The sequence below is a fragment of the Rhinopithecus roxellana genome, chromosome 15 (assembly GCF_007565055.1).
Source record: "Rhinopithecus roxellana isolate Shanxi Qingling chromosome 15, ASM756505v1, whole genome shotgun sequence".
NCBI classification, from domain to species: Eukaryota; Metazoa; Chordata; class Mammalia; order Primates; family Cercopithecidae; genus Rhinopithecus; species Rhinopithecus roxellana.
In genome coordinates, this window is record NC_044563.1 from 45,906,855 (window position 1) to 45,925,208 (window position 18,354).

Sequence of the window (18,354 nt, forward strand, 5' to 3'; positions counted from 1 at the left end):
ATTTTTTAAAATTTTTTGTAGAGCCAGGATCTTGCTATGTTGCCTAGTCTGGTCTTGAATGCCTGGGCTCAAGCAGTCCTCCCACCTCAGCTTCCCAAAGTGTTGGGATTACAGGAGTGAGCCACTGCTCTGGTTCTTATTCTTTCTTTCTGAAATTACTATGTATTAGTTGGATATTGTACATCTTACATTAGTACTCTATGTCTCTTATTTTTCTTCTTCCCCCTTTTTTTTTTTTATTGTGGTCTTCCCTGTTTTGAGAGTTGTTCTCTGTTCCCTATTTTATTTTATTTTTGAGACAGAGTCTCAATCTGTTGCCCAGGCTGTAGTGCAGTGGCTTAATCACAGGTGACTGCAGCCTCGACCTGCTGAGCTCAAGCAGTCCTCCCACCTCAGCCTCCGGGGTATTTGGGACTACAGGTGCTCACCACCATGCCTGGTTAACTTTTCTAGTTTTTGTATAGATGGGGTTTCACTATGTTGCCCAGGCTGGTCTCAAACTCCTGGGCTAACGCGATCCTTCTGCACTGACTTCCCAAAGTGCTGGAATTACATGTGTGGGCCACCATGCCTGGTCTATTTCTTGTTTTATATTTTATTTTTGTTCTTAAAACATCTTGTTCTATAAATAAAATACCTTCTCAGATTTAAAAAGTATATATATATATTGAGATGGGAGTTTCACCATGTTGCCTAGGCTGGTCTCAAACTCCCGCACTCAAGTGATCTGCCTACACTGGTCTCCCAAAGTGCTGGGATTATAGGTGTGAGCTACTGCACCTGGCCAGATTTTTTTGTTTTGTTTTGTTTTTCCACTCTGTCGCCCAGGCTGGAGTGCATTGACGGGATGTTGGCTCACTGCAACCTCTTCCTCCCGGGCTCAAGCGATTCTCATACTTTAGCCTCCCAAGTAGCCTCCCAAGGTGGCATGCGCCACCTTGCCCTGGTAACTTTTGTAATTTTAGTAGAGATGGGGTTTCACTATGTTGGCCAGGCTGGTCTTGAACTCCTGGCCTCAAGTGATCTGCCCTCCTTGGCCTCCCAAAGTGCTGGGATTAGAAGTGTGAGCCACTATGTCTGGCCAGATTTTTTTGATTATACTAATAAAAGACCTTTACAGTTCCCTAAATTTTTTCTATTTCTTCCACAGGCTGTTTTTGTTGTTATTGTTTACTTTTTATTTTGTTGTTAATTCACTTGGTCTTTCTCTTCTGTTGTGCTAAATGTACTCAAATGCCTGGTGGTCCTTGGATGTCTATTTATATTAAAGAAAAGTCTGGGGAATGGCATGGATTTTCCCCACCACTGTGTAAACAGGTCTGTTTTCATACCAAATTTTTCCTCTGAATGGGAATGTGGACTGGAGACTGTATGTGGTATGGCAGGTGGTGTGAACTGGCAAATCCCAAAGGATGAGAAGGCAGGAGTGGGATATTAGGTTGTGGCTTCCTAAATGCCAACATAGAAAGGATTTTCTGTGGGGCACAGAAACATCTAATGTCTACACTAGAAACCTTTGCCTTTATCTGATAATTTGTTTAGTGTTCTCAGAGGACAGTCATCAGGTTCTTAGTTCAAAAGTAAACACTTTGGTGGTATGTGAGGGAAATTGTAGAGGGTGATGGTGGATGCTTACTGATACAGATATTCCCTATTCAGACCATCAAGTAACCCTCTTGTTTTCTGCTCCAGTTCCCATTCCCACCATCTATAGCTCACACAGACTCTGAGCAGAGACTCTCCCAGGTTTCCAAAAACATTGAGTTTTGCACATCCTCTGTAGTTCTCTTGTAACATCTGGCCCAAGTAATAGCTTCCCGTTTCATCCAACAACATACTCTCACATCTGCTTTTTGTCTTTCAGAAGATTTCTGAAATCTCACCTGCTAGTTAACTCCTCTTGTTCTCTTTGTGGATGAGTTCTTTTTGTATTTTTATAATTTTTATAATTTTATTTCAGTGGGCCCTCCGGAGAGGTAGGATGCAGCCTACCATCTTGAACTACAATAAACAGTTCACAAAGGTTTTAACCTAGCTGCTTCCTTCACCTATGATCTAAGCTGTTTATTTGATTAATGCCTTTAATGAGTATATCTATATTCATTGACATTCATTCATTCAATAACTAATGAGCACAGATTATTTATCAGGTGCCATGGACATATAGTTGAAAAGCTATAGCCTGCTCTGTGTATTAATGAGACAGATGCATAAATAGACAATTTCAACATATTTTAGCAAGAGCTACAATAAAGCAAGGAAACACTGGGGAAGGAGCACCCAAAATTTCCTGGAGGGATTACAAAATGATTCACAAGGAAATTGATAATCAAAGTCCAAGCCTGAGGATGAGTTGGAGTTTTCTAGACAGATGAGGGTAAGGAGATATGGAAGGAAGAGCAGACGACCGGCATGTACAATCTAGGGAAAACAGTACAGTACTTCATAACAAAGAATTATCTGGTTCAAATATCAGTGGTACAGACCAAAGGAGACCATGTCATCCAAAAGAGGCAATTTAACCCAGCAGAGAATCAGCTTAGAATGGTCCTTTAGACTTGCCCCATCACCCAGGAGGAAGTAGGCTCATGAGGAAGACCAAATCAAGTTTTAGGACATAAAGAAACTTTGCACATTTGAGTTTACTGTGTGAATTATAAACCCCAACTTTTTTTTGGTTATTATTGAGATTATTTATGTTATTTGTTGAGTAACAGCTTGTAGTGAGATGAGGACTCCACTTGAATTTTATTTTGTCTCAGTCAGTCAAGGTACCATGCTTTTCTCATGACTTCAGTTCATAATTAAAAGTCATTTCTAGTTAAAAAAAAGTGAGAACGAAGAAATTGTTTTTGATAAATTCCACTTACCTCTTTTTTGAGCCAGTCATTCTCCCAGATCTCTAGATAGCTGCCCTTGTCAATGAGCTTTACAGCATTCTAAAAGAAAGTTTCCGGGTTAAGGAAGAGTTGCCACATGCTGATTCACAATTTTAGCAACAGTGATGTGCAGTTAACCTGCATTTAGATTGTGTCTGCAATTACTTTAGGAACATACTTAAGAACTTTTGGTTTGGTTGTTCATTCTTTACTATCCTATTATATTGCTTTTTCTGATTTACACTGTCCATTATAGGTGATTTGGAGAACTGGACAATGTGTAACTGACCATTCAATTGACCTGCATTGTGACCAAATCTGACTGCTATGGTGAAATCATGTTTCACAATTCAGATGGCTAAACTGCAGTGATCAAACATTCTTTAAGTTTATAGTCACAGACATAATCCAACATATAGCAAAAACATGAACAGATTACTATCTTTTTAATTTGAAAAGATTTTGCATGTCAGTAATAACAACATACATATTTGTAAATCTAACAGCAAGTAGTTTCAGGATAGGCTGTAGCTGGATAGTCTCCTGAAGAAAGGCATTTTAGACAAAGAAGACAAAATAGTCTTACTTTGTCAGTAGGTTCATGAAATATAAATTTATTTTCAATTACATGGATATTGAAAAGAATTTTATAGTGAATAACCAAATATATTTCTCTGTAAGATGCTTTTATATGGATACCATAGTACAAGTTTAATATTTAGTAACTGAAGGGCACAACCAAAAGAAGAAAAATTAAGAAAAATAATCTAGATCATAAACATGGACAGAAATGATTGAAAAGTGTGTTAACCGTAAATTTATGTTAAAGTCTTTTTTTTTTTTTTTGAGATGGAGTCTTGCTCTGTCACCCAGGCTGGAGTATGGTGGTGTGATCTTGGCTCACTGCAACCTCTGCTCCTGGGTTCAAGAGATTCTTCTATCTCAGCCTCCTGAGTAGCTGGGATTACAGGTGCCTGCCACCATGCCTGGCCAAGTTTTGTATTTTTAGTAGAGATGAGGTTTTACCATGTTGGCCAGGCTGGTCTTGATCTCCTAGCCTCAAGTGATCCACCCGCCTTGGCCTCACAAAATGCTGGGATTACAGGTGTGAGCCACCATGCCCAGCCCTATTAAAGTCTTTAAGAGTTGAAAGATTTGCCATAAAAGTTTTTCTTTAGGTCATGCTTATTAAATTACAAGTGGACCTATATTTCTTAGGAGCCAGGAATTTTTATACTCCAGCTACAACTAATAATTCTAGTTTCCTCCAACATAGAATTTCATTTGGACAAAAGCAAGAAGCTGCTCCTAACTGAAGTTAATTGGCTAATGGCTGAATTCACTAACAGTGGCTCGGCGATTTCAACCTTAGTTACACATTTGAATCTCCTAGAAGCACTGAAAAATCCAGAAGTCCACACAACATCCCAGGGCAATATATCAGCCTTCTCCATGGGTGAGATACAGGCATCACCTGAGTTAAAAAAAATTTCTCAGGTGACTCTAATGTGCATCTGAGGTTGCACAGCATTGTGATTATAGGATGTTGAACTGTATGATAAAATAGCCAGCTAAAATGAGGAAAATTCATTCAAGCATGTGAGTGTTTGACATTATGTGGAGAAAAGAAAATGTATAGTTTAGTGATTAGGAGCAGTGATCTGAAGGAGCCCTCCTGAAATGAATCTGGATTCTCCCACTTGCTCTGGGCAAGTCATAAAACTTCTCTGTGCTCCAGTCTCCTCATTAGCAAGTCTCTATAGCTTACTGGATTGCTGAGGGAGTTAAATGTGAAATGCTTGAAAGAATATTTAGAACAGTCCTCATGATATATGCTTGAAGCTATATGCTTATTTGGCCTATATATCTACTTTGAATCATCTTAACTATGGTCAGATTACTTAATGGTTGATTTCACCATGTGAGTGAGTCAGATTCACTTATAAAGTGACTGAATTGCATGAGCAAACAGATTGCTGATCAGTTTTCCAAAACCTTCTGTATTTGTGTAAATTAGTAAAAATAATGCAATAAGAGAGTAAGACTAAAAGAACAACTAAACCAACAGGGATGCAACAAATAACAGCAACTGAAATTCAGTAAGGAACCTTTTTGAAAAAAGACCAGATGTTTATGATTCTGAGAAAAGAATGTCCCAGATGAACAGACAATCTCAGTGGGGGACCTCACTGAGGTGAGGATAGTTTGAAAAGAGGTCAAGACTGTTAAAAAAAAAAAAAAATTCAGGTATTTTATGTAAAAACAAAGGAATTAGAGAACATATAAGATTGAAAATTATGCCTCAAAAATATATTATGTCCCAAATTTTTAAAGTGCCAGCAATGTAGAGTACACTCTTCTAGGTTTAGATATATAAGAAAGTACTTTTTAGACAAATTATATTTCATTTTATAATTCTTTCAAAACTTTTATTTCAATATTTTGTTACAACCATTATTACAGGTTGAGCATGCAAAATCTGAGAATCTGAAATCTAAAATGCTCCAATGAACATTTCCTTTGAGCATCATGTTGGCACTCAAAAAATTTCAGATTGTGGAGAATTTCACTTTTTCAGTTTTGTTTGTTTGAGACAAGGTCTCACTTTGTTTCCCATGCTGGAGTGCAGTAGTGCAGATACGGCTCACTGCAGCCTTGACCTCCTGGGCTCAAGCAATCCTCCCTCCTCAGTGTCCCAAGTAGCTGGCACTACTAAGCTGGGACTAGCTGAGACAGGGTTTTGCCCTGTTGCCCAAGCTTGGTTCAAACTCCTGAGTTCAAGCAATCCACCCGCCTTGGCCTCCCAAAGTGCTGGGATTGCAGGAGGGTGCCACTGCACCCAGCCCGGACTTCTTTGGATTTTGGATCTGGGGATTTGAGATGCTCAACTGGTATAATACAAATATTCCAGAATCTGAAAAAATTCAAAATCTGAAACATGTGTCAGATAAGGGATATTCAACCTATATTTCTTATACTTAAAAAGATAACTGATTAATAATTCACTGATTAGCCAAGAGTGGTGGCACACACCTGTAGTCCCAGCTACTCAGGAGGCTGATGCGAGAGGATTGCTTGAGCCCAAGAGGTGAAGACTGCAGTGAGCTGTGATTGTGTCACTGCACTCCAGCCTGGGCAACAGAGCAAGATCCTGCCTCAAAAAAAAAAAAAAAAAAAAAAGATAAAAAAAAGAAAAAATTCACTGAGCTCTTGTTTCTTGTGAGAGATTATAGTACTTAAATCATCTCATTTAATCCTCACACTATTTCTTTAAGGTAAATACTAGTATTATTCTTCATCTTATAGGTTAGGAAACAGAAGCCCAGAAAAGCTAAGTAACAAATTCATTATACAACCAGTAAGTGTAGAACTGTGATTTGAACTCAAACTATCTACCTTCAGAATCCACATTCCTAGGTTTGGATATAAAAGAAAGTATTTTTTAGAAAAATTATATTTCATTTTATAAATCATTCAAAACTTTTATTTTAATATTGTGTTACGGCCATTACTACAGGTTGAGCATCCCAAATCTGAGAATCTATCCAAAGTTCTTAACCACTATAATATACCCAAAGAAAAAATAGTGGGAAAATGTTTGTTTTGTTCTGTTTTTAAGAAAATTGAATTATACCTGTGTGGCCCATTCCTTCTTTTGGTCCAGCTGCAACAAAGTTTCTTTGGTTATTTTCTTTCTAGCATCTTCCAGAGTGATTTTATAGTGTTCTTAAAAAAAAAAAAAAAAAGAAAAGAAAATTAAAAGCCTTATCAAGGCTGATTCTAGGTAAAACTATGACGTCAGTAAATTTTATTTTCCATCATCCTCAGTTCTCCTTTCTACACATTTTTTTTTTTTTTCTGAATTTTCAGGGTACATTTTTACTGAAGAATCTAGTTCCTCCAGTTGGAAGATAGACTCTAAGAATTTACTAATACGTTAATGTGAATTAGTTTAAGATCTCTTACACAAGAACATTTGTATTTTCAAAGGACTCTCTCTCCAAAGGCAGAATTTCAAACAATTTAGCATTTGTGTGGCAGTCTACCCTTCATACACACAACTTACTACTCCACAACAGAAATATGAAGACTTTATTATCTATTCAAGTAGCATTCTGTCTGACTCCATCTAACTAGATTTCCACTATTCTTGGCATGTGTTTCCTGGGGCAGGAAAGACAGAACGAGGAGAGGAGAATAGGGAGGGAGTAAGGGGGCTGAGAAAGTTGATAGACCTGGTCATAAGTTAGGCTCAGGTGAGAAAGACAGACAGAAAATGAAGCACAGGATTCTCTGTCCTCTCAAGATTTTTGTATGCTCACAAATGTCATTATTGAGAGAGCAAAGAATCATAAAATTTTAGGCCTTGAAAGATGCTTGGAGATCATGTAATCAATATTCCTTCTTAAGGACTATGAGACACTGTGACAGCAAGGCTGCTTTAAAGAATGGAGAATAAGAAAGCTGGACAGATGAGTCCAATTTGTTCATTCCTTTTTTCAACAAATAACTATCAAGTTCTTTCTGTATGCCAAACAGTGTGTAAGACACTGCAAATATTACTGGTTAAGACAGAAAAAAACCCTGTCCTTGTGATATGTACATTCTAATGGGGAAGCGAGATCATAAATAAGTAAACAGGTAAATAAATAATATTTCAGGTGGTGATGTGTGTGAGGAAGGAAAACTAAAATTCTCAATTTTAGATCGGGTGATCAGAGAAAGCTTTTTTTGAGGAGGTAATCAGGGACTGAGTTAGGTAGTCAGTAATGTGAAAAATGAGGAAACTGTACTACTCCAAATGAGTTAATCTGAGAATAATCAAGGTTAGTTGTGTTTTATTAGTTCCGTGTTATATGTTCCCATTAGTTGTGCTTTATTTATATAACATAGGTGGACAATTATTTGGAATTCAGAAAGTATTTTCCCATACAAATGATGTTGAAAATCATGGCTGCTAGATTTCTGGACAGATTCAGAGGCTCACTAAACTTATTCTACAGCTAAACAACAGTATTGTACTAACAGTACTATTGAACCTTATTTCCATTTAGGACAGCAGTCCCCAACCTTTTCTGCATGAGGAACTGTTTTCGTGGAAGACAATTTTTCCCCACATTGGGTGGGAAAGGGGGATGGTTTTGGGATGATTCAAGTGCATTACATATGCACTTTATTTCTATTATTATTATATTGTAATATATAATGAAATAATTATACAACTCACCATAACGTAGAATCAGTGGGAGCCCTGAGCTTGTTTTCTTGTACCTAGATGGTCCCATCTGGGGGTGATGGGAGACAGTGACAGATCATTAGACATTAGATTCTCATAAGGAGCATGCAACCTAGATCCCTCACATGTGCAGTTCACAATAGGGTTCACGCTCCTAAAAGAATCTAATGTTGCTGCTGATCTGACAGGAGGCGGAGCTCAGGCAGTTATGCAAGTGATGCAGAGTGGCTGTAAATACAGATGAAGCTTCACTTGCTTGTCCACTGTTCACCTCCTGCTGTGTGACCCGGTTCCTGACAGGCCACAGACTAATATTGGTCTGTGGCCTCGGGGGTTGGGGACCCCTGACTTAGGGCATTGTTTCAAAGGGAAACAGATTCAGCCAAAGCAGAACCCTCAGGGATTTTATGCTGTAGGGAAGGACATCTGCAGGTCTGGTCTTTCAATTGACCAGGAGCCCAACTAAGGCAGCTGCCACCGGAACTCTGGCCAGAGAGCTGGGCAAGAGTTATTCAGCCCTCATCTATACTTTGTACTAGCATAGCAGTTTCTCCTATTAGATGAAATTGCTAAGAGCAGAAAGTAAACATTTCTCTTCCATATATTTTCATTACTGTATCCCTGGGACACAATACATGCCAAAAAATACTTTGAAGAAAATCAAACTTGGCAAACTGCAAGTCTTTGGTGGGCAGTGATCTGAGGCTTCAGCACCAGAAAGCAAATATTGGCTCTTCTCCTTCTCTGGCAGCTTTGGTGGGGAAGGGAAGAGGGAGTAGAGAGAGAGAAAAGGAGCATTCTCCTAACTTGTGGGGTGGCCAGAAAAGGTGGTCAGGAGAGGGCAGTTTCTGCCTCTAATAGAGATGGACTAGAGTGAGGCAGTAGTTCATAAGGAAGAATTCATTAGGTTTTTGGAGTTAGTCTAATTTGACATCTAGAGAATAAGAAGTGGAAGGCTTTATTATTCCAACCTACATATTCCCGTTTATACAGCCTGCATTTTTCTTACTTATTTGAACTAATCTCATGAATATTTTAATCCTTCCAAACTCATTTTCTGATGGAATTTCTTTTTTCAATTCACTCCAGCCCATCAGCTTAATGCTGGTTATTTATTTGAACTTCTACCCTACAAAACACAATAATCAATCTAAAAGTTGCAATGGATCAGGAGCATAATGGATTTTACATTCTTAGCATCTAAAAGAAACCATAAAACCTGGAGCTTGATAACATGAAATATTAATTCTTTGCTATAAATAATTTAAAAACAGATTATCAAATATACTCTGACTAAAGATGTAGCTTTTTCGATTGCCTTATTAATACTGAAAAAGCAATGTTCATATTTGATTCTCTTCCAACTTCCATATAAAATTGTATGGACCATTTTTCTTCTTAAAAACACAGTACTCAGCACAAGGGTGAATGTGAGAATCTCATTGTTACCCTTTGTGATTCAGATGATGCTTCTGGTAACAATCATTTATTGGTGAATGCAGCCAAAGAAAGTAGGGGCATGTAAAAGTCTCCTTGTAAAAGCTCCAGACACTGCAAATGGGAGCTTGGGAGATTAGTACTGTGCAGAAGACTCCTTGCTTCTCAGACATCCCATCTAATGGGGTCCCTTCCCAGAAGCTGACCCCAAACTGTATTGGCTAAAGTTTGCTTTGCACTGTTGCACCTTTCCTGCTGTGTCTGGCTCTGCTTTGGTTTACTCCTCCATGGCCTGTTGAGAACTTTGTTATCTACTCTTCTCTGACTTCTGGGGTCACATAGCTCCATTGTGGTGACCCTCTCCTGTGGCAGTGGCCTCTTCTCAGCCCCTTTTGGAGCAAACTGAGCAGGAGCTAGCAGAAACACTGGCCAGGTAGTAATCTCTTTAGAGCCGCCCCAACTCACTGAATCAGATTCAGGGGACTATTTGAAGCAGATGGATTTGGGGCCTAACACATCTCGGTTCAAATTCCTGTTCCATTTGTTACTAACATTGTGAGTTTGGTTAAGGCAGTTAACTTCTCTGGGCCTCTGTTTTCTTATCTTTAAGCTGGCCTAATTATATCTAACTCAACGGAACTTGTAAGGATTAGACAAGACATGGATAAGCAGATGCTAGAAATGTGAGTCCTCTTGGAGATCACCTAGGGACTCTGATTTTATAGGCAAGAAAAGTAACATTCAAAGAAGCAATGTTACTTTTTTGTAAGGAGTCTTGAAACTAATTTTAAAAATTTTGCTGTTAGTGTACAAAGAACTCTTAAGAATCCCTGTCCTGTGCCCCAGTAAAGGACAAAAATAAAAATGCTGTGTGACTGTAGTTATCTAATGACTTGTAATAACCTCTCACCTTCTGTATTCCTGGGCTTAATCTAAGGTTCCTTTTCCTTTTATTGAGGAGAAGTAGTCTTGGCCTGGATGTGTTAGTGACTTTTCTATACTGGTATCCCAATATCCCATTCTAGCTAAAGTTCAGGGAAGCAGATCTAAGTGTTTTCTGCTCCCACCCCTGGGTTTCAGGGGAGGCTGCTGAATAAGGCAGGTGACTGAGGAACAGTTTGTGCCGGGGCTGACTGGTGACCCATGAGGTGGCATGGACAAAGGCTGTTGGTCATCTTTGATGAGGTGGATGATGGCACCAGCTGTCTTTAGAACTGAGCTGGAGAATACTGCAAGAACTGTTTTGTGGGAAGTAGAAGAGAAGGGGGACAGGTATGCAGAGCAAAGCAGAGGCGTCAATGAGAGGGACAGTCACAGATCAGGGGAGAGAAATGTCGGGAGGAGCCATGCCTAGAACCACCGCTGATATTATTCTGTCTTCAGTCTTCCCTTTCCTATTTGTGTTACAGCCAACAAGCATTACTGTTGGGAAGTCAAGCAACTTAATTTTTGTCTCTCTCCTTTAAAACTCATACTGTGAGGCTATTGACTTCTGCTCAATAAAATATATGGTAAATCCTATGACTTCTGGTTTCTTTGTGGTAACAAAAGGTCCTCCAACAAGTAATTAATATGTCCAGAATATTGGAACAATTTAAACTTCTTTCAAAGTTATGCCAATCCCCCTTCCTAACTTGGGCCTGCTGCCATTTCCTCTGCCTTGAGCTTCTGTGATTCCTCTCTCAGTGCTGAAGGAAAGAGGGGAGTATGGAAAACGGTAAGAAAGCTCTCACTTGACTGATGCTGTCTCAAGCTCATGTCCACTTTCGGGACCTAGATGGCATTTAAGGCTGATGCATTGTCTCATGGGAGTGTTTTAGTAGGTTCTTTGGAGGACAAGCTTCCCATTTCAAATGCTATTTCATCTGCATTCCCTTGATCCAGGGCAAGTACTGTCCTTAGAGGTTGGTAACAACTTTTCTGTTGGTCTCTGGTTTTCAATTCTGCACTCCCCTCCCACACAAACAAAATCCCTATTTTTCTGTTGGGGACCTATCACCAGCCCCCAACACCCTAGTCAGCTGTCTCAGGCAAGATTTCACATGACTGTTCCCCAACACTCTCATAACAAGTCGACAAGAGACACTCCTCCATTCTTTGCCCTGACAAACTCGGGAGTGCAGGCCCAGCCCAGGGCAGCAGCCATCTCTTTTGTGTTCTGCTGTCAGCGCGGTTAGCTCCTCAGCCATGTATTCCCTAGATTTCTCAGGGATGAGTCATAAACTAGACCTGAATGCCCAAACTACAGGGGACACATACTGAACCATCTGAGAAATCTCTCTGAAGACCTTTCACCCAGATTTGAGATGGAGGATGAATTACCTTTTACCTACTCCTTGGTGGGAGAAAGAGTAGGACTGATAGCACACCAAGAGCTCTTTCCAAAAGTTGTCCCCTAATTTCTAACAACCTTTTCCTCTCTAACTTCTTGTATAGACTGGAATTCGATGGTCAAAGGTGTGAAACTGGTTTTCTTCTTCATCAAATTGCAAATCTATGTGGCGGTATCTCATTTCATTTTGCCACTTCATTGTAAACTGAGACTTTAAAAAGTTATAATATCCTGTTTCACTTACAGCAACCTCCCAGCGCCCAACAATAGCCTGAGTCTATCTCTGTTCTTTGCATATAAAGCAGCCTAACTAACACAAACCCAATAATCATTGGAGGAGAATTCCAGGAAAATCATGAAAAAAGGAAGCCTGTGTAGAAGGTAGGAGAAAAAGAGGGGATGATGGTAGTAAGCCTTCAGATAGATTGATTTAAGAGTCTTGCTCATATTCATTGTGTCCAGTTAGTGGTTCCCAATATGTTTTAATAGTTCCCCTGGTGGAGTGGCTGCTGCTACCTGGATGGTTAAGAGAAGTCCCTAAAACTAATGGAAAATAATACAAGCCCATAACAACCATTTTCTTATGGCTGCGCCCCATGGCTTGACCAGCAAGTAATTCAATATATAAATGTTTTTACCACCCCAAAGTTGAATACAACCACATGAAAATTTAAAGTCAAAGAAATCATCCTAGTTAATAATTAATTCATTAATTTAAGACAAGGTCTCTGTCGCCCAGACTGGAGTGCAGTGGTGCAATCTTGGCTCACTGCAACCTCTGCCTACTGGGCTCAGGTGATCCTCCCACCTAAGCCTCCCAAGTAGCTGGAACTGCAGGTGTGCGACACCACACCCAGCTAACTTTTGTATTTTTGGTAGAGATGGAGTTTCACCCTGTTGCCCAGGCTTGTCTCTAACCCCTGAGCTCAGGTGACCCACCCACTGTGGACTCCCCAAAATGCTGTGATTACAGGCGTGAGACACCATGCCTGGCCCAATCATCCAAACTTCTGATCAAGATAATGGGTTAAGTTTATATGAGAAGATCACTTTTCCTACTTTAAAAATGTAAAATAAATACTGGCTAAAATATTTAAAAATTTGGAAACTACCAGAACAATAACTTTTAAAAAGTATTCTGCTGGTTAACAAATGCGTAGGCAGATCAGTGAATCAGAATAGAGAGTAGAGAAAAAGATTCAGATATATATGAGGAATTAAAGTATAATAAAGTTAGCACTTCAAATCAGTACGATAAAAATTGATGATAAATGATGTTGGAACACCTGGAAAACCATTTGGTAAAAAAATGAAGTTGGATTGCGCTCTCACACAAAAACAATGACTTAAATATGAAAACAAAACCATAAAAATTTTAGAATAAAATATTGGATAATTCATTCGTAATCTCATAAACATAAAATCAAAGACTGGTAAGTTGGGCACTTTAAAAGCACAACATTTCTTCATTAAAAAAACCCACAAACAAAAAAACTAATGACAAATGGGAAAAATATTTGCAATTTATATCACAGTTAAACAGCTAATTTCTTTAAAATATAAAAAGTGCCAAAACACAATAGAAAAATGGGTGACATGTGAAAGTTCATGGAAAAGGAAATTCATACGGCTCTTGAAGTTATGAAAAGACACATTCAGTGTCACTTTTAATAAAAGAAATGGAAATTAAAACTACAATGAGATACCATTTTCTACCCATAAGACTGACAAAGAACAAAAATTTGGATACCACCCCCTGTTGTTGAAGATGTGGGAAAATAGGTATCCTCATGCATACTGGTAGAAGTACTACTTGGTACAACCTTTATGGAGGGCCACATTTATCACAGTAAAATAAACAGTCTGTTTCACACAACCATTTCTTTCAGAGACGCACATAAATGAAATGACATAAATACAAGAATATTTGTCACAGGACAACAAGGTATGTGTAAGGATAGTTATTGCAGCATTATTTGTAATAGTAAAAGACTAGAAACAACCTTAATGCTTATGTGTAAGAAACTGGTCAAAAAAATTATGGTTACCAGCCTGGGAAACACAGTGAGACCTCTACAAAAATAAATAAAATTAGCTAGATATGGTGGCACATGCCTGCTCTCCCAGCTACTCAGGAGGCTGAGTTGGGAGGATCGTCTGAGCCTGGGAAGTTGAGGCTGCAGTGAGCTGTGTTCACGCAACTGCACTTCAGCTTGAGTAACAGAGTGAGACCCTGTCTCGAAAAAAAAAAAGGGGGCCGGGTGCGGTGGCTCAAGCCTGTAATCCCAGCACTTTGGGAGGCCGAGACGGGCGGATCACAAGGTCAGGAGATCAAGACCATCCTGGCTAACACGGTGAAACCCTGTCTCTACTAAAAACTACAAAAAACTAGCCGGGCGAGGTGGCAGGCGCCTGTAGTCCCAGCTACTCGGGAGGCTGAGGCAGGAGAATGGTGTGAGCCCGGGAAGCGGAGCTTGCAGTGAGCTGAGATCCAGCCACTGCACTCCAGCCTGGGCGACAGAGCGAGACTCCGTCTCCAAAAAAAAAAAAAAAAAAAAAAAAAAAAAAAAAAAAAAAGAAAAAAGATTTAAAAAAAAAAGAAAAAAAAAGGTACAATAAAACAATGCAACCACTGGAAGAATGAGGCAGTATTAAGATATACTGATTTAGAAGGATGTTCATATTGTTACATGAAAAGCAAGTGAGCCATCATATATATAGCATGCTATTTCTGATATATACATATATATATATATGTATATGCATAGAATATTTCTGACTGCTACATAAGAAACTGGTAATAGTGGGAGAGGATTTGAGTGGGGACAGAGGGAGTAGCAGGCTGGCACTCTCATTCTCTTTTCAGAAGAAGAACCTTTTGACAAATTGAAACTCTAAGCCCAGACTGATATGGGGCCAAGTTTACACGACCACTGTGGTGCAGAGGCCCTAAGCTGAGAAACTTACATACAAATTGGTCCACAAGCAGAAAGCCCTGACAGTGGAATGTGGGAACCACCCACAGGAACCCCTCCACAATGCAGGGCACTATTTCCAGCTGGGTCCTGGACTATCATCCACCCACAACAACTCTTTTGGGCCATATTTCCCCCATTAATTCTGTCCTATGACTCTTCTGTGTCTGGGTCTCTGGTGTTCTTTGAAGCCACTATGCTTGCCTCAGTAACAGACAGCTGGCCCTCATCGTGTCCAGATCCAGTTCTGGTAAGCTTCATTGCTCCTGATGGCATCCTACTCTATAGCCTCTCCACTTCTCATCTCATGTTTGTTCCCCAGTTTTTCCCTGGTTACAACTTAATTGACTTTGACATTTCTCCATGATGATTCTGGCTATCCAGTGTGGCTAATCTGACTTAGCTTGCCCCACGTGAATTCTCTTTCTAATATAACCTGGCCTCAGGACACTTCTATTTTGGTGGAATTGCCCCTGCCCCCAGTGTGGAAACATACAGACCCCATCCATTGAATGAAGCTTCTTTCTTCTTTTTTTGAGACAAAGTCTGCTCTGTCACCCAGGCTGGAGTGCAGTGGCACAATCACGACTCCCTACAGCCTTGACCCTGGGGCTCAACTGATCCTCCCATCTCAGCCTCTCAAGTAACTGGGGCTACAGGCACGAGCCACCACGCCCAACTGATTTTTAATTTTTTTTGTAGAGATATGGTCTCATTATGTTGTCCAGGCTGGTCTCAAACTTCTGGGCTCAAGCGATTCTCCAGCTTCAGGCTCCCAAAGTGTTGATATTACAGGCATGAGCCACCGCATCCAGCCAGAAACTTCTTTCTTAAAGTCAATTGGTCACAGGGCTTCTCCACACCACGCCCCACCCGCCCATTTCTTTATTTCCCCTTCTCAGTTTCACAGGTGGTCCTGGGATCATTTTTCTGCTTCCTCCCTCCACCTTTACCCTTAGGCTCACAGCTGCTTGTGCTGACAGCAGAATAATGAATGATTCAGGGAGTACGCACTTTTTTCTTCCACCAATGTATGCCCTACTAAATATGTTTTTTATTAAACTTGAACTAGTTTTGTTGCAACTGACCTGACATTTTCTCTGCATTCTCTTTTACTGTGTTGATGTCATTTTGTAAGGAGGTAATGAGTTTAGCATGTCGTTCACTCCCTACATTCTTGTACTCCTCCCAATATTCCTTTTCACTGAGTTTCTCAAGAAATAGTTTCTCAGCATTACTTATTTGCATGCGCATATCTGTTGAAAAAAGACACTGTGTCATTTCTGTTTTCCTTGTAACCATTATATGTTGCAATCTGGTTTTAAGAAGTTAAGATCTGATATTAAAATACTGTTAACTCATAAATACTATTTGATATCTAAAATTTAGGGAATTCTAAACTATTCAAACTATTGTTATCTATCTCTCCTGATTCAAAATCTAAGTAAAATTAAACTTCTGATTATAAAGTAGATGTGTGGTTTGAGGGTTGATTGAAATACATAATAGACAACCCATATGCCTAGGAAGCTGCAAGTTTACATCATTCCTGTGATAGCTTAATAAAGGTCCTATTTTGTATAGTGTATCATATGATATGTATTCTTTATTAGTAAATTGTCATTTTTCTGGCCATTATACCCTCTGAGCAAAAGTGATTTCAACTTGTGTCCTTCCCAGATCCTTGGCAACCATTTTTGTAAGTAAATTGTTTGATGCAGTCATCTAAACTTCATTTGTTTAGATTTCTCTTGTATGAAATAATAGCCTCTGATGGTCATACTAACATGTCTTCTCCCCCACCCTTTGGTAAAACCAGAGTAATAGGTAAGTTCCCAAGTTAAATATTGAACTATTTCAAGGATATAAACTTTGTTTGCTAAACATGATATTCTATTCAATCTTTAGGCCAAATATCATGTTGCTGAATATTTTTGAAAAAGAAGCATTACAAAAGAGTCAAGTACAACGAACTTAATGGCTGTTTGTCTCATCACCATACATCACCTTGTTTGAGAGTTCTTTGAAGGCAAGACTACGTTATATTCATCTCTGTAAATCCAGCACTTAGCACAGAGCCTGGCAATTAGTTGGTGCTCAATAAATGTCTGTTGAGTGACTGAAGCATTTCAATCAGGCCAGGGTGATATTCTTCAGTTCAGAGGTCCAGAAGGACTCAGGACTCATCTTTTTCCAAAGATGTACATGAGATACTAATTTTTTTTTTTTTTTTTTGAGATGTAGTTTCACTCTGTTGCCCAGACTGGAGTGCAGTGGCATGATCTCGGCTCACTGCAACCTCCTCCCAGGTTCAAGTGATTCTCCTGCCCAGCCTCCCAAGTAGCTGAGATCACAGGCACCCACCAACACTCCCAGCTAATTTTTGTATTTTTAGTAGAGACAGCGTTTCACTATGTTGGCCAGGCTGGTCTCGAACTCCTGACCTCAGGCAATCTGCCCGCCTTGACCTCCCAAAGTGCTGGGATTACAGGCGTGAGCCACCGTGCCTGGCCACAAGATACTATATTTAAAATCTCTTAACAAATGGTGCTTGTTATTTTCATTAAACAATTATTAATACTACTATAACCTAGATGGGTAGTTGTTCTCTCATTCGAGCAGACTGCTACTGTCTAAGGCCTGTGCCCCATTTGGCCTTTGAAGGGAGGGTTGGTAGATGTCACTGAAGATTGTAAAAGGGAGAAGGATGTAGTGGCTGTTTTTCTACTTAGAAGCTTTTCCCTTCCCTTCTAGTAACACACACGCCCCAGAGATTTTTGTTTGTTTAAGCTGAGATCTGACAGCATATGAGGCCTTGCATCCAGGTGAGAAGCACTCTGTCTTTCTGTGTTAAGTGATGTGAAAAGACTAACATCTCCTTTATGCTTAGGCTAGTTTGAGTTGGATTTTTTATCCTTGCAACTGAAAGAGTCCTTACTAAAAGTTGGATGAAAAGGGTTGCAGCAGTAGTTTTCAAACCTTACTGTGCATAGGAATCCTCCAGGATCTTGTCAGAATGCAGATTCTGATTCAGTAGGGCTGGGTGGGGCCTGGGAATTGGCATTCTAACAAGCTGACAGGTGAAGCACCTGCTGCTGCTTCACACCAAAATGAGTTGCAAGGGACTACCTGGGGCATAAAGTGACTACTTTGGAAATGTTTTCCAGACACTTCTGTTCTCTTACTTTCCCTTTCTTCCTCCATGTCTGTGAGCTTCCTTTCTTCCCATACATGTCCAGTCCTCCTCTACTGTGCTTAGCCATGCAATGTGGCCCAGTCTTGTATGACACATCCCCATGCTCAGCCCAAGCCATAAACAGGCACATCTCAACTAACTGGGCCCATTCCTTTAGAAGGCAGTTTAACGAGTATGCCTGAGCATCCTTTGGGGTCTCACTCCCATCTCAAGGGACTTACTAAAGTATTCCTTCCAAACGTAAGCAGAACTCTCTTGGAAAGAAGTCGTGCAAAATATACTATCTACCATGTCATGAC

General features: G+C 39.8%; 1 protein-coding gene across 3 annotated transcripts in view; it reads right to left on the reverse strand.

Moving 5' to 3' along the window:
- The window catches only part of CCDC83 (coiled-coil domain containing 83), a 72,905-nt gene that overhangs the window by 25,789 nt on the left and 28,762 nt on the right, over positions 1-18,354 (reverse strand). For all 3 annotated transcript variants that reach the window (XM_030918445.1, XM_030918446.1, XM_030918444.1), the window contains 3 exons: positions 15,948-16,115; positions 6,514-6,605; positions 2,871-2,939 (listed from right to left, as the gene is read on the reverse strand). In XM_030918445.1, the coding sequence (XP_030774305.1) occupies positions 2,871-2,939; positions 6,514-6,605; positions 15,948-16,115 (329 nt within the window). The remainder of the gene's footprint in view (positions 1-2,870; positions 2,940-6,513; positions 6,606-15,947; positions 16,116-18,354) is intronic.